The 12,991-nt window shown below is 37.3% G+C and overlaps 1 protein-coding gene across 2 annotated transcripts in view; it reads left to right on the top strand.

Moving 5' to 3' along the window:
• Positions 1-11,423, top strand: part of lemd1 (LEM domain containing 1) — a 34,069-nt gene extending 22,646 nt beyond the window's left edge. Inside the window, exons 4-7 of one of the 2 annotated variants that reach the window (XM_033042814.1) lie at positions 590-625; positions 3,377-3,456; positions 5,526-5,593; positions 5,738-11,423. In XM_033042814.1, the coding sequence (XP_032898705.1) occupies positions 590-625; positions 3,377-3,456; positions 5,526-5,593; positions 5,738-6,080 (527 nt within the window). In that variant the 3' untranslated portion in view covers positions 6,081-11,423. The remainder of the gene's footprint in view (positions 1-589; positions 626-3,376; positions 3,457-5,525; positions 5,594-5,737) is intronic. The other variant, XM_033042813.1, reaches the window with a different exon arrangement.
• Positions 11,424-12,991: the final 1,568 nt, after the last annotated feature.

A 12,991-nucleotide genomic window follows, 5' to 3' on the forward strand; every position in this document is an offset into this window, starting at 1 on the left:
AGTAGGATGATGTTATGTAGAGTAACATTGAGTGTAAAGTATAATTGAACTTGTATCAGTTAAGAAAAAGAACGGTAGATAAATTGGATGTACCAGTTAATCTTTATGCAGCCTAATGATAGAAACTGCCAGTGTACATCAATTGATCGAATGCATCATCAGTTGCTGCCAAAATGTAATTAACAAAAACATAGCAATATTCTGAGGGTAAGCTAGTGTAAAGTATGTAGAAATTTTAATAAATAAAAAGTAGACTTTTAAACCTTTCAATTTCTTGCTTGCCATTTCAAATTCAAGCTATTAACTGTTTATAAAATGCCAAATAGTATACTTTTGTAGGGTGTGGCTGCATAAATTAGAGATTATGGCATGTTAATATGTTGTACAAATGTATAACATGTTGTATAAATGAGTCTTGCTCCCAAATAGTCTATGATTTTGATCACTTCTTAAATTGATAAAATATTTGTATCTGTCCAAATTCCTGGCATCAATTCAAAAATATTTATTGCCATGTCTCGGATTGCTAAAAGTTTGATTTTTGTTTCCAAAATTGAATGTTATACAGAATTATAATTCTCTCTTGCAGATTTTCCACCTGAGGGCTCCACACACAGTAAAATTGGTAAGTTGTAGTTAAGTATTTTGTTGAGATAAGCTCAAAGTATTTTGTTGCCTCAACTTCGTTGTCAATTTAAGCCCAACTATTTATTTTTTAATCGGGTTATCCCCAAATTTAAAAAAAAATGGAGATTACTGTAAACAATTGAGTGATGTACAAGGAGAATACTGCACAGCACGATATATTTCATGAGTCAATTCGAGAATGTTTAATTGCCATCTGGCAATGATAACCAAACATTCTTACACGACATTCCTACTTGCAGCAGCATAACAGACCTATAAAACATAACACACATAGATAATTTATAATAAGCAAAAAATCAATAAATGAATAACCCCAATGCGAGTGCAAAAACACCTAAAGTACTTAGTGCAACCAAAGAGAGCCCATAGTTTATAGCTGAGGTTAGTGCTATGTAATGTTCCAAGAGCCTGATGGTTGTTGGTAAGAAGTTGTTATTGAAACTGGTGATCACTAATTTCAGACTCGTGTACTTGGCTTGTACCTGCCGATGGTTGGAGTAAATTGAAGATGTGGCAAAGGTAGTATGGGTCTTTGATGCTGACTGCCTTTTTGAGGTAGCGCCTCCTATAGATCCATTTGATAGTGGGAGTCAGTACCTTGAAGTTCACATTTCAACACACACAACTCCTAAAATGATTTATATGAAGAAAATGAAATGCACTATTCTGTGTGTTGAGCTGCATCTTTTTGACTCTTTGCTATGCACAGACCATAACGGGGGGGAAAAACAGGCATGGAGCGTGCCAGAGCAGCAAATAATTGATGTTTATTGCTGTTGGATATCGAGAACTACAAATGGACAAGCATTTTGGTCCAGGCTTTGAATTTAAGAGAATATGAATTTCATCACTTTGTTGTTATTCCTTATGTGGGACACTGCAAATTGAGATATTAATTTTGATTAATACCAGTGATTTGTAACCACTTTTGTTTAATTTGTGAAATTATGATCTCTAAATAATGCTCTTTTACATTGTGATTCATTTTTGTATTGCTTTGAGTAATTTAGGTAATTCACAATCAAGATACATTTGATATCAACACCTCCTAATATTCCCAACTTCTATGTGCTTGCTTCATGTCATCTTTCTGATCAGCTTGACCATAGGCTGGGATCTTGGCATGTAAATATTCCCTACCTCTTCTGAAGTACAACTTTCATTATTTTATTGAAGCCATTTAACTTATTTGAAATGCGAGTTAACTCCTCTGATAAGCCAAAGTAATACCTTAAATTCTTTCACTTTGTCCATTAGCTATACCATTCTAAAAATAAAGATTGCAATTCAGAATCATTAGCATGCTCTCATCGTGCTGTGATTATCAGGGAAATGGGTACAGGAACCTGAAAACCATGACCTCCAATTCCCATAATATTATTCTTGGATTCGGATTCAGATTATTTATTATAATGTACACCAGGGTGCATTGAAGCTTAAAATAAGTAGTATACATCCTGTAATAATAAATCAAATTACGCACACCTGCGGATTCAGGGACAGTTTCTTCCCAGCTGTAATCAGCCAACTGAACCATCCTACCAACAACTAGAGAGCAGTCCTGAGCTACTATCTACCTCATTGGAAACCCTCAGCCTATCTTTGATCCGACTTTACTGGGCTTTATCTTGCATTAAACATTATTCACATTATTCCCTTGATCGTCTACACCAGGGGTCGGCAACCTACGCCCCCCATTTTTGTCTACCTTCTGTGAACATGTGTTTTGATGCCTGCCATCCGGGGCGGGATGGGAGTGAGATCCATGTGTACACGTGATAGATGTGGCCCGCCCTCCGCTGACATACATGCATCCTGGCCCCTATGCAGAACAAGGTTGCCGACCCCTGGTGCACACCGGATGGCTCGATTATAATCGTGCTATCTTTCCGCTGACTGGTTAGCATGCAACAAAAGTTTTTCACAGTACCTCGATACACGTGACAATAAACTAAGCTAAACTATAGTATATAAAAAAAAAATAAGGTGCAACAATAGAATGGCGTATGAGGTAGAGTGAAGCCTATGTGGCAGCACCTCTAGGAAAGGGGTGTGAAAGAGGTAATTGGATCAAAAGCCTAACACCTGTAGGGAAGAAGCTAAATATTAAGTCTGGATGCTCGAGCTTTCAAGCTCCTGTGGGTTCTCTCAGAAGGTAAAAGAGAAAAGGGAATGGCCAGAGTGGTAGGAATCCTTGAGCTTTGATTTCAAAATGCAGCCTTGTTTACTTGTGATTTCCAAGACATTACATCAGAAATTACGTTTTAGGCAGCAAGAGAATTTAGTTGTCATCTGTATTGGCAACGGAACATTCAAATTGTTGCTGCAGCTTTGTGGGCTAATTAATACAATAACACGCACAAGTATAAAATAATCAGTAAAACAATAAATTGATCATCAGTATTACTAGCTAACTAGACCATAATAGTGTAAATTCATAGTGTAACCAAAACAAAGTTCATAGTAGATCAGAGTTACTGAGATAGTTGTGCAGTGCTCAAGAGCTTGATGGTTACTGGGAAAAAATGGAGGTCATGTTTCTCAGATTCCTTGACCTTTTTTCCCGATGGTTGTAGCGCAATGAGAGCATGGTACAGATTCTGAATTTCAATGTTTCTTAGAATGGTACATTTGATGCCGATATGAATACATTTCTAGTTGTATATCTCCAATCCAGTTTTTTAAGACTTTGTGTTTTAGATTTAGTTATCTATGCATCTCTCTTCAGATTCTTCATATCAAAGACACAGTACATCGAAAATCACCATCACAGATGCAAGTAGTACAAGCAAATCAAGACAAATGCAGGTAATTGTGCATGTAGTTCAATTATCTAGGATGTGTTCGGCTCACAAATTGATGCTTTTCACTTGTCTGTCAATTTCCAAAACTGATCACTTCTCTGAAGAAAATATGTGAATGGAAGCAGAGGGAAAAAAAGTGCTTTTTGTTTGCAAACTATGAAAGGCAAACTTATTATTTTCCTCCCTGATTATTTTTCTCATTATTTAAAATGTTACATATTTTCAAAAGCCTTAAGTTCTGGCATAATCATGATTACAATCAAAGGATATGGAGTGAAGGGATAAATCTGGAGACCAACCTGTTTATAAAGTCGAAAACAAGTAAGGATTATAAATCATTCAGATGAATCAAAGGCAAGAAGTCGTATTAGGCAAAAAACAATGCCAGAATCACTCATGCTGACAATTCCCTTAAAGGATTTAGATTGAGAAATCTGTGTCCTTGAGAATTAATATTGAGAAATATCATGGCAAAATATAAAGAGAGTAATAAATTCAGAAATGCTCCTGCAGTTCCACAGTGCTGGGCAATGCTTCTGACTTGTTTTATTTTTCTATTCAATTAATACATTCTATCCACCATAATAACTACATTTTTGCATATAGCCAGGGTTTATGCCATTTCATGACAATGTTTAAGATGAAATAAGTGAATCTACATGCAAAATATTGGTTTAATACTCTAGAAATGACTGTTGGGTACTAGTACATGCAATGGCTTTTGCATTAGCAAGCAAAGAAAGTCCTTGGCTATATTCGGTTTCCAGAGGGCAAGTGAATGATAACCTATAAATAGCTCATTCCTCATCAATCCACATCAGAGTGAATGTTAAGCTTTCCCACATTCTGTTTGCATTATACATCTTTGAAAGAACTCACTTCCAATTTATGAAATTAACTGTACATTTAATTACTAACTTTATAAATGACAACATTTGATGCTGATGGCTATTTAATTTATATTTTATACCAGTTGACAGAGATATTGTGTGGTGAAATTGCCTTTATTTTCAGTGTGAAAGATGCATCTTCTAGATGCGCTGGGACGCATCTTGGTTTCTTGGTCCTCCAAAATATTCCAAATGGAATTTAAACTGGAGGTGGAGAAGGGAGAGCTTAAGTCAGAAAGGGTTATTGGGAAGAAAGAGCTACATTAAATTTAGTTGCATCTGGTTGGGTAACTATAGATGGGTGGAGATTATTCCATCCTCAGTGATGTGGCCTGGGGTCATCGGGTGTTTCGGGACTCATAACATCAGACACCCTCGCCCAGGCGACCCAGCCGGGGTTGATCAAGCCCCGGTTGCGTCCCAGCAGCAACCACCCTCAGATCAGCCCTCTTAATCTAAAGCCATCTAGTGGCTTTCTCTGCGGCTTCGCTTGTGGATTGAATGGCCCTCTTCTTTGTCGGCCCCGTAATGCCCAGCTGGTTGAGGACTTTGCAGAATATCTAACAAGTGATATTATCCAAATATAGTAAACCCTTGTTATTACCATCCTCTTTATAACGGCCCCTTGAAATATTCCCAAGTTAGAATGAGCACTTTATTGTCTCTCTGTTAATAGAGCAATTGCAGAATTCCAATATAATAAGGCTTAGCCGAGAAATCTGGAAAATTATTTTTTCAAACTGTTCACCCTTTCAAATTAAGAGTTTCCAGAAAGGACCATTTTAAATTAACTAAAAATAATAATCATTAAATATGCTAAATTATACATTCCTTTGGAGAAGAAACATTTATAAATAGAATCCTTACATGCATTCATTAGGTGTAAAATGTTATTTCTGGTTTGCCGATATAAAAATAAAACTGAATATATAGTGGATTGTATTGTTATTTGCTGTTGCAACACAGACTGTTGTATCCAAGTAAGTTGGGATGAAATGCAGATCTTGGTTTAAACCGAAGACTGACACAAAAAGCTGGAGTAACTCGGCGGGTCAGGCAGCATCCGGAGGAATAGATGATGCTTTGGGTCGAGACCCTAGACTTCAGACTGAAATCCAAGTGTTCAAGTGAAATACAAGCATTAAAACAATGCATAAATATATATTTTTTAAATTTATTTCAGGTAAATGAAACAGTGGATGTATTGACTCCGGTGTTTCCAATTGAAATGAGCTCTCCATCAGGAATCAGGTTAGAAATGTGTCCTTTGTTCAGCATAATTATCCAAAATACCTATTAGTTGGATGGGGGGGGTGGTGATACATGCTATCATGGGAAGAATGCTGGAAAGAAATCCTGCAATGAAGCTAACTATTCTTTTATTTCTATGTACAGTGCAACACGACGTCGACCAATCAAAGGAGCAGCAGGTCGGCCAATTCAGTATAATTTTGATGATCTGGCCACACGGGCTTCGATGAGAAATACCTATAAGGAGAAAAGCAGCTATTCGGGTACAAAGGAGAATAAACCAGTACAACGTCTTGTGCCAGTGTGGCTACGAATCCTCCTGTTCATCATTGTGATATTAATCCTCTTTCTGGTCTATCAGGCAATGGAAAGTAATCAGGAGAATCCTTTTGCATATTTCCTGGAGAAAGCCAGCAACCAAGTGTCTCAGCCACAACCTGAAGCTTCGGCCACACCAGACCGCGAGGCAGAGGTGATTGTGGAGTAGGTGTATGTGGTAAAATGACAACAATCTCTGCATTAGCTGGTTTAAAGTAGTAAAGCCCTATTGAGCTTCATTGCTTTAAAACAAGAAATGAGGGTTCTATCACAGTAACCAGATATGCCAGTACATCTGGACAAAAAAAACCTCAAAAATAAATACGTCTTCTTCCCTCCATCATCCCCTGTTTCCATTTCTCCCTTATTAAACAATGTCAGACCTGTTGAATTTGTAAGGGAAGGAAAAGGAAAACTTGTCTAATTTGTTCAAACTGAATATAGAGGAAAAATGCCAAATTGGTGAATTTGGGGGGAGGGGGGGGGGCATATGTGTTGTATGATATCTGCCTGATCATCTAATTAATATAAGGTGCCCAGATAATAGGTAAGGTTACATTTTTCTCTAAACAGAGATATCCATTTCATTCTTTGGCAATTACATTGTTTAACAATTCCTCTTGTGTTATAACATCTGTCTGCTGTGCCATTTAATATTGCATCCATTCTTATAAATCCCTAAATTGGTGCCTTGGTCATTTAGTGTTTTTTTTAACAGGAAAGTCTTGAAACTAGGATGCCTTTTTAATCTTTGAATTTTGCATGTGTTTCACTGCTGGCATGACACACATAGGGACAGCATTTCTATATGTAGCTTAATATTAGTACTGGCTTGATATGTACTAGTTTAGTGCAGAGGGTTAAATTATCAAATCTTTACGGTCTTTCAAATGTTTCTTTTTGTTAAATTTATGCATGTAATTGTCTTAACCAAGATATTAAAGTTGGGTTTGTTTGGAAATACAATTTTATAAATAAATATCCAAACTAGTTCAAATATTAATTTTTCCAAACTTTTTGTTAAAGGTTATTGCCTGTTAAGGTAAAAAATCTTCATAGTCAGTACTGTATATATCTTCCCCCGATTTACCAATTACAGGTCCACCACCAATTTTCCGGCAAATGATGGTCCCATCTCCCCCCCCCCAATCCAAAGTTCCCCCGAAAATGTGGCGCCTGGGCCCGATAAAGCAGCTGATCTCGGCGGGTCAAATTTCCCCCCTGCAGTTCCCCCTCTGGAACCCTAGCCTGGCTGACACCGGCAGATCCATTCCCAAAGCAGACTTATGCGGCAGATCAACAGGTGGAATTTGCTGCCAGCAGCCAGTGCTCTGGAACTCCGGCCTGGCCAGAACCGTTCCCACAGCTGACATCCATGGCCGACTTTATGGGCCGGTATCTTGGCGCCACCAAGGCCATGACCTCTGTTGGTCCAGTAATACGGATAACACAGCTAGGCTCTGGAACCAAGTGTGCCAGAAAATTGGTAGTGGACCTGTTTCATAATAACAGCAGCCGAACAGTTTCTCCACTTGCATTTCTTAAAAATACTGAAATCACAATTTAGAATGTGCATTTATTTTACAGGTTTTCTACCTCTTTGCTTTTCTGTTGTCAGCTGGTAAAGAGGGCATACAGTGCCCTCCATAATGTTTGGGACAAAGACCCATCATTCATTTATTTTGCCTCTGTACTCCACAATTTGAGATTTGTAATAGAAAAAATCACTCGTGGTTATGGAGCACATTGGCAGATTTTAATAAAGGGTATTTTTATAAATTTTAGTTTCATCATATAGAAATTGCAGCAGTGTTTATACATAGTCCTCCCATTTCAGGGCACCAGAATGTTTGGGACACAGCAATATCATCTAAATAAAAGTAGTCATGTTTAGTATTTTGTTGCATATCCTTTGCATGCAATGACTGCTTGAAGTCTGCGATTCATGGGCATCACCGTTGCTGGATGTGTTTTTCTGGTGATGCTCTGCCAGGCCTGTATTGCAGCCATCTTTAGCTTATGCTTGTTTTGGGGGCTAGTCCCTTTCGGTTTTCTCTTCAGCATATAAAAGGGATGCTCAATTGGGTTCAGATTGGGTGATTGACTTGGCCACTCAAGAATTTACCATTTTTTAGCTTTGAAAAACTCCTTTGTTGCTTTAGCCGTATGTTTGGGATCATTGTCTTGCTTAGAATGAACTGCCGGCCAATGAGTTTTGAGGCATTTGGTTGAACTTCAGCAGCTAGGATGCGTCTATACACTTCAGAATTCATTATGCTTCTACCAACAGCAGATGTATCATTAATGAAGATAAGTAAGCCAGTACCTTCAGCAGCCATACATGCCTAGGCCATAACACGCCCACCACCGTGTTTCACAGATGAGGTGATACTTTGGATCTTGGGCAGTTCCTTCTCGCCTCCATACTTTGCTATTGCCATCGCTCTGATATAAGTTAATCTTCAGATTATCTGCCCACATGACCTTTTTCCCAAACTGTGGTTGCTCTTTTAATTACTTCTTGGCAAACTGTAACCTGGCCATCCTATTTTTGCGGTTAACCAGTGGTTTGCATCTTTTTGCGGCTAACCAGTGGTTTGCATCAATGTGTAGCCTCTGTATATCTGTTCGTGAAGTCTTCTGAGGACAGTGGTCATTGAAAAATCCACACCTGACTCCTGAAGAGTGTTTCTGATCTGTCGGACAGGTGGTTGGGGATTTTTCTTTATTATAGAGATAATTCTTCTGTCATCAGCTGTGTAGGTCTTCCTTGGCCTGCCAGTCTCTTTGTGATTAGTAAGCTCACCAGTACTCTCTTTCTTCGTAATGATGTTCCAAACAGTTGATTTTGGTCAGCCTAAGGTTTGGCTGATGTTTCTTAACAGTTTTATTCTTGTTTCTCAGTCTCATATTGGCTTATTTGACTTTCATTGGCACAACTTTGGTATTCGTGTTGATAAACAGCAATAAAAGTTTCCAAAGGTGATGGAAAGACTGGGTGCCGAGAGCTCTGTAAAAGGAGGCATTAAGGAAGCATTTAAACACACCTGAGCAATTACAAACACCTGTTAAGCCATGTGTCCCAAACATTATGGTGCCCTGAAATGGGGGGACTATGTATAAACACAGCTGTAATTTCTACATGGTGAAACCAAAATGTATAAAAATACCCTTTAATAAAATCTGACACAGTGCACTTTAACCACATGTGATTTTTTTTTTTCTATTACAAATCTCAAATTGTGTACAGCGGTAAATAAATAAATGATGGGCCTTTGTCCCAAACATTATGGAGGGCACTGTGTATGTTTCTTTCTCGTGCCCTGTAGACATCTCTTCCATCCCCTGCCTCATTATTAGTCCAGTGAGCATTGATTGAATCCCTATGGAAAATTAACAAATGACTTGGATGCTCATAGCTTCAGAATTATCTAATGGTGAGATAAGTGAGTGAAAATAAGGCATTGGCAGGAGATGTGTTACTGCAATGGGTTTATTGATCTGAGCACTCTACAAGTGCAGTGAGCAAAGCATCATTGCCCAGACTCTGTTTATGCCCCATTTCAAAGAGGGCCGTGCAATAGTAGATGCTTGGCTGCAACATCCCTGAATTGTACAAAATCGCAGCACAGAAGGAGACCATTCAGTCAATTGTCCCATGTCTCACTATCTGAATATATGAAGAGAGAGAGAGTGCAAGTTTCCATTAAACGTCCTGTTAACACATCCAAGTCATAGGCAAATACATGGATTATTCACCACCTCAAGGTTGCATGTTTTAAGAAATCTAAGTTTTGTTGGGGTATCGACATTAGCCAGCTTGGTGTCTTGAGCTTATGCTTCCCAAAAGATTGCATATTGTCAAATATGATTGTTGAGGGCATTTATGTGTTTACAAGCTATTTTGTATTTTTTTTTAATGTTTTTAATAATGGTACATACATGGTCACATGAAGTGCAGAGATGCAAGGTACACCAGAAATGGTGGACTTTATTAATTTTGGACTTTCCAAATTATTAAATACTTTATGGCATATTCATATTTAATGTTCATAACCTAATGAGCACAACATATTAACTTTTGTTTATTAAGCTAAAGATGTGAAATTCAGTACATTTTTTTGCAGACTATGTATTTGATAATGGTAAGCTAAGATTTAAAACTTGTGGAACTTCCAGCTTTGTTTACTTAAATTCCAATTTATCTGGCTATCTTTCCTGATTTATAGCTGTTTGCTATTATAGTTCGACAAATGTTTTCGATGTTAAGTTTTTTTTTTTCCCCAGCATGAAAATAAGTTAAAATATTCATAACAGCATGTCCATATTGGTGGTAAGGTGATAGAACTTGACATTTTTAATGTATCATTCCAATTTCTACTTAAAATTTGATTACACTTCTTTACATTGCATGTGATTTTGTGTGTGCTTGTTTCTTTTATGTATTGAATCCTGATCAATTTTAATTGGAAAATTGTCTACACAAACTTATTTAGATAAATTTTAACTGGTCCAGCAAGAAAACAGGCTACTTGACTGTTACAAATACAGTTTTTTCAAAGAAAAACAATATTTTATCCAGATAGGTTTGAATTTCTGAAAAGCTGACATAAGATTTCCATTATTATATTGGCCTATGATCCTCAATAATGTTAGAACTCAGTAAGTAGTAGGGAAGTCTATTTTCTATGTCTATGCTTGAGTAATGAAATACAAAGTTCATGCACGTACAGTCTTAAAGCGCTTTGCATTCATGAATTTTACTTCAGGAAACCACTGAGGCTGACACGTACAAAATGTGAACAGATACTTCTCAAATCTGAACCACAGACTAGCTGCGCCCAGCTCTTACAGACCTACAAAAACTCGATTTTTGTGAAATGACTACATTTACAATTTTTAATTTGGGAAAAATCTAAACATGCATCATTTTTGAAAGGCTTGTTGAAGAACAAGACTTGATACATTTTCAATAATTTGCAGGTATGAAAAAGGCATTTGTGTCCCTTTTGATATTTGGGCAACAGGGATTTGAAGAATGGATTTAAAAGTGGGTGGGAAAATTGTTGTGATTCATTCTTACTCCACTTTGTGCTTTTGGATACTGTTGAATTCATCATGTTGGTACTTGGATTATTTGGCCTCCATTTGATACATGTTTGAAATGTTATGAAACACAACTTTATTGTGTTCATTGTTGCTGGTTTCTGAATAATTTTGAGTTAACCTGGGATAATTTTGTCGGGATCTCAGTTGATGTATTTCTTAATGGGGTTGGCTCTGTTTTGCTGAACAATTGAGCCCATAATTGGGATCTAAATTTGCAATTTCTTTCATCCATTTGGCCGACAGGTTACATTTGAAATGTTCTGCATTGTTTTCATTTGGTGGTGTTTCTCGCTAAAGTGCTCTGTTTGGGAACCTTTGAAATGCTATCACCAGCTCTGTTTTGAATGTGCCTTATTAAAGTTTCTTATCCAAATTTAAATAAAATTTGTATATTTAAACTGCATCTTCATTCTGTGTGTGTGGGTGGGTGTCTAATGTAGCTTAAACAGGGATAGACTTTCTGACCTCAACCAGTACTGTACATAGCTTTTACCTTTTGTGATTTTTGTTGTCCATCTTATCAACCACCATATTGTTAGAATATTCTCTGCCATATATGATAAAGTATGAATTATATCATCCACTCATTCATATAGCACCTCCAGTATATACAAAAATCAAATACATTTTTCTCCTCCATTTTATTTCATGTGTTTCCCTCTCTGCCACACATACTTCATTGTTCAGTCATGACCAACATCCATTCTTTCCCACAGCACTTTCCTGTGCAACTGCCAGACTTGTAACGTGTCCTTTTATCTCTTGGGGCCCCGAAACAATTTCAGAATTTTGTTTTCCTTTTGGATTCCTCGCATTGTGGCTTATGCTTTCTGCACATTACTGTGTTTGATTCTTGTCAAGTTGGTGTGCGTCATTATCTTTTGTCAATTAATCTTACTATCATTCCACTCTGTTTTAAAAACGTTGTCTTTTTGGATATTTCCTTTCTATTTTCTCCTTCACATCAAAGCACTACTGCTCTCAACTTTCTGTAGCTATCTTGTAGTTCTGGTGAAGTTACTTTGTATTCGCTACTTAGTGGTGTGAGATGTCAGATTTCCATAATTTATAATCTGCCATCCATCATGGACATACAAACGTTGTGCATCCTTTTCTGCAATATAAGAAGCATTTGCAAGCAGCAGATCTTTTCACTGCATCTAAGTGATTTGTTTTCAACTTTTACAGGGCCTGTATCCTTCTCAGTTGACTGTTCTTCCTCCAGATTGTAATGTGAAATAAATAGCAGTAGCATCCTAAAGATAGACATGAAATACTGAAGTAAATCAGCGGGTCAGGCAGCATCTCTGGAGAAAATTAATAAACAACATTTCGGGTCGAGACCCTTTTTCAGACCTGCTGGGTTACTTCAGTATTTTATGCTCATCTTCAGTGTAAACTAGCATCTGCAGTTCCTTCCTACACAGCAGAAGCATGCTGTTGTGTTGTCCAAATGTTTTTTTTTAGAATGAGCTTACATTGAATTTGACTGCAGAGGGTTGTTACTCCAGCTTTTTGTGTCTATCATCGGTTTAAACCAGCATCTGCAGTTCCTTCCTACATCAGGCGATGAATAAAGCTCTGTCGTCATTCATGAGGTTGTATCTTTTGATTTCAAATGTCCAATTAATATAGGCATTTATTTTAAAGTCATCTTGTTTGCATGGGCATGGAAGTATTTCTTATAATCAATGGTTGCTTGGAGAGCACTTGAAGTTTATCATATTTTGCATGGTCAGAGAAATGCATCTTCATTCTGGATCAATCAAGTTTCTGAGATCTGAATCATAGTTGGTATAGGGCCAAGTAAAGGAAAGGAACAAAAATTCACATGCTGCAATTTGGGTGATTGCAAGCATTTAGAATCCTGTTTAATTATACTTTAAGCTATGCCTGCAGCCTGAGCAATACTTTATTTTGAACTCAACATCTAAGCAGATGACTGGAAAGGAAGTGAAATTGTACCAGCAC

The sequence above is a fragment of the Amblyraja radiata genome, chromosome 24 (assembly GCF_010909765.2).
Source record: "Amblyraja radiata isolate CabotCenter1 chromosome 24, sAmbRad1.1.pri, whole genome shotgun sequence".
NCBI classification, from domain to species: domain Eukaryota; kingdom Metazoa; phylum Chordata; class Chondrichthyes; order Rajiformes; family Rajidae; genus Amblyraja; species Amblyraja radiata.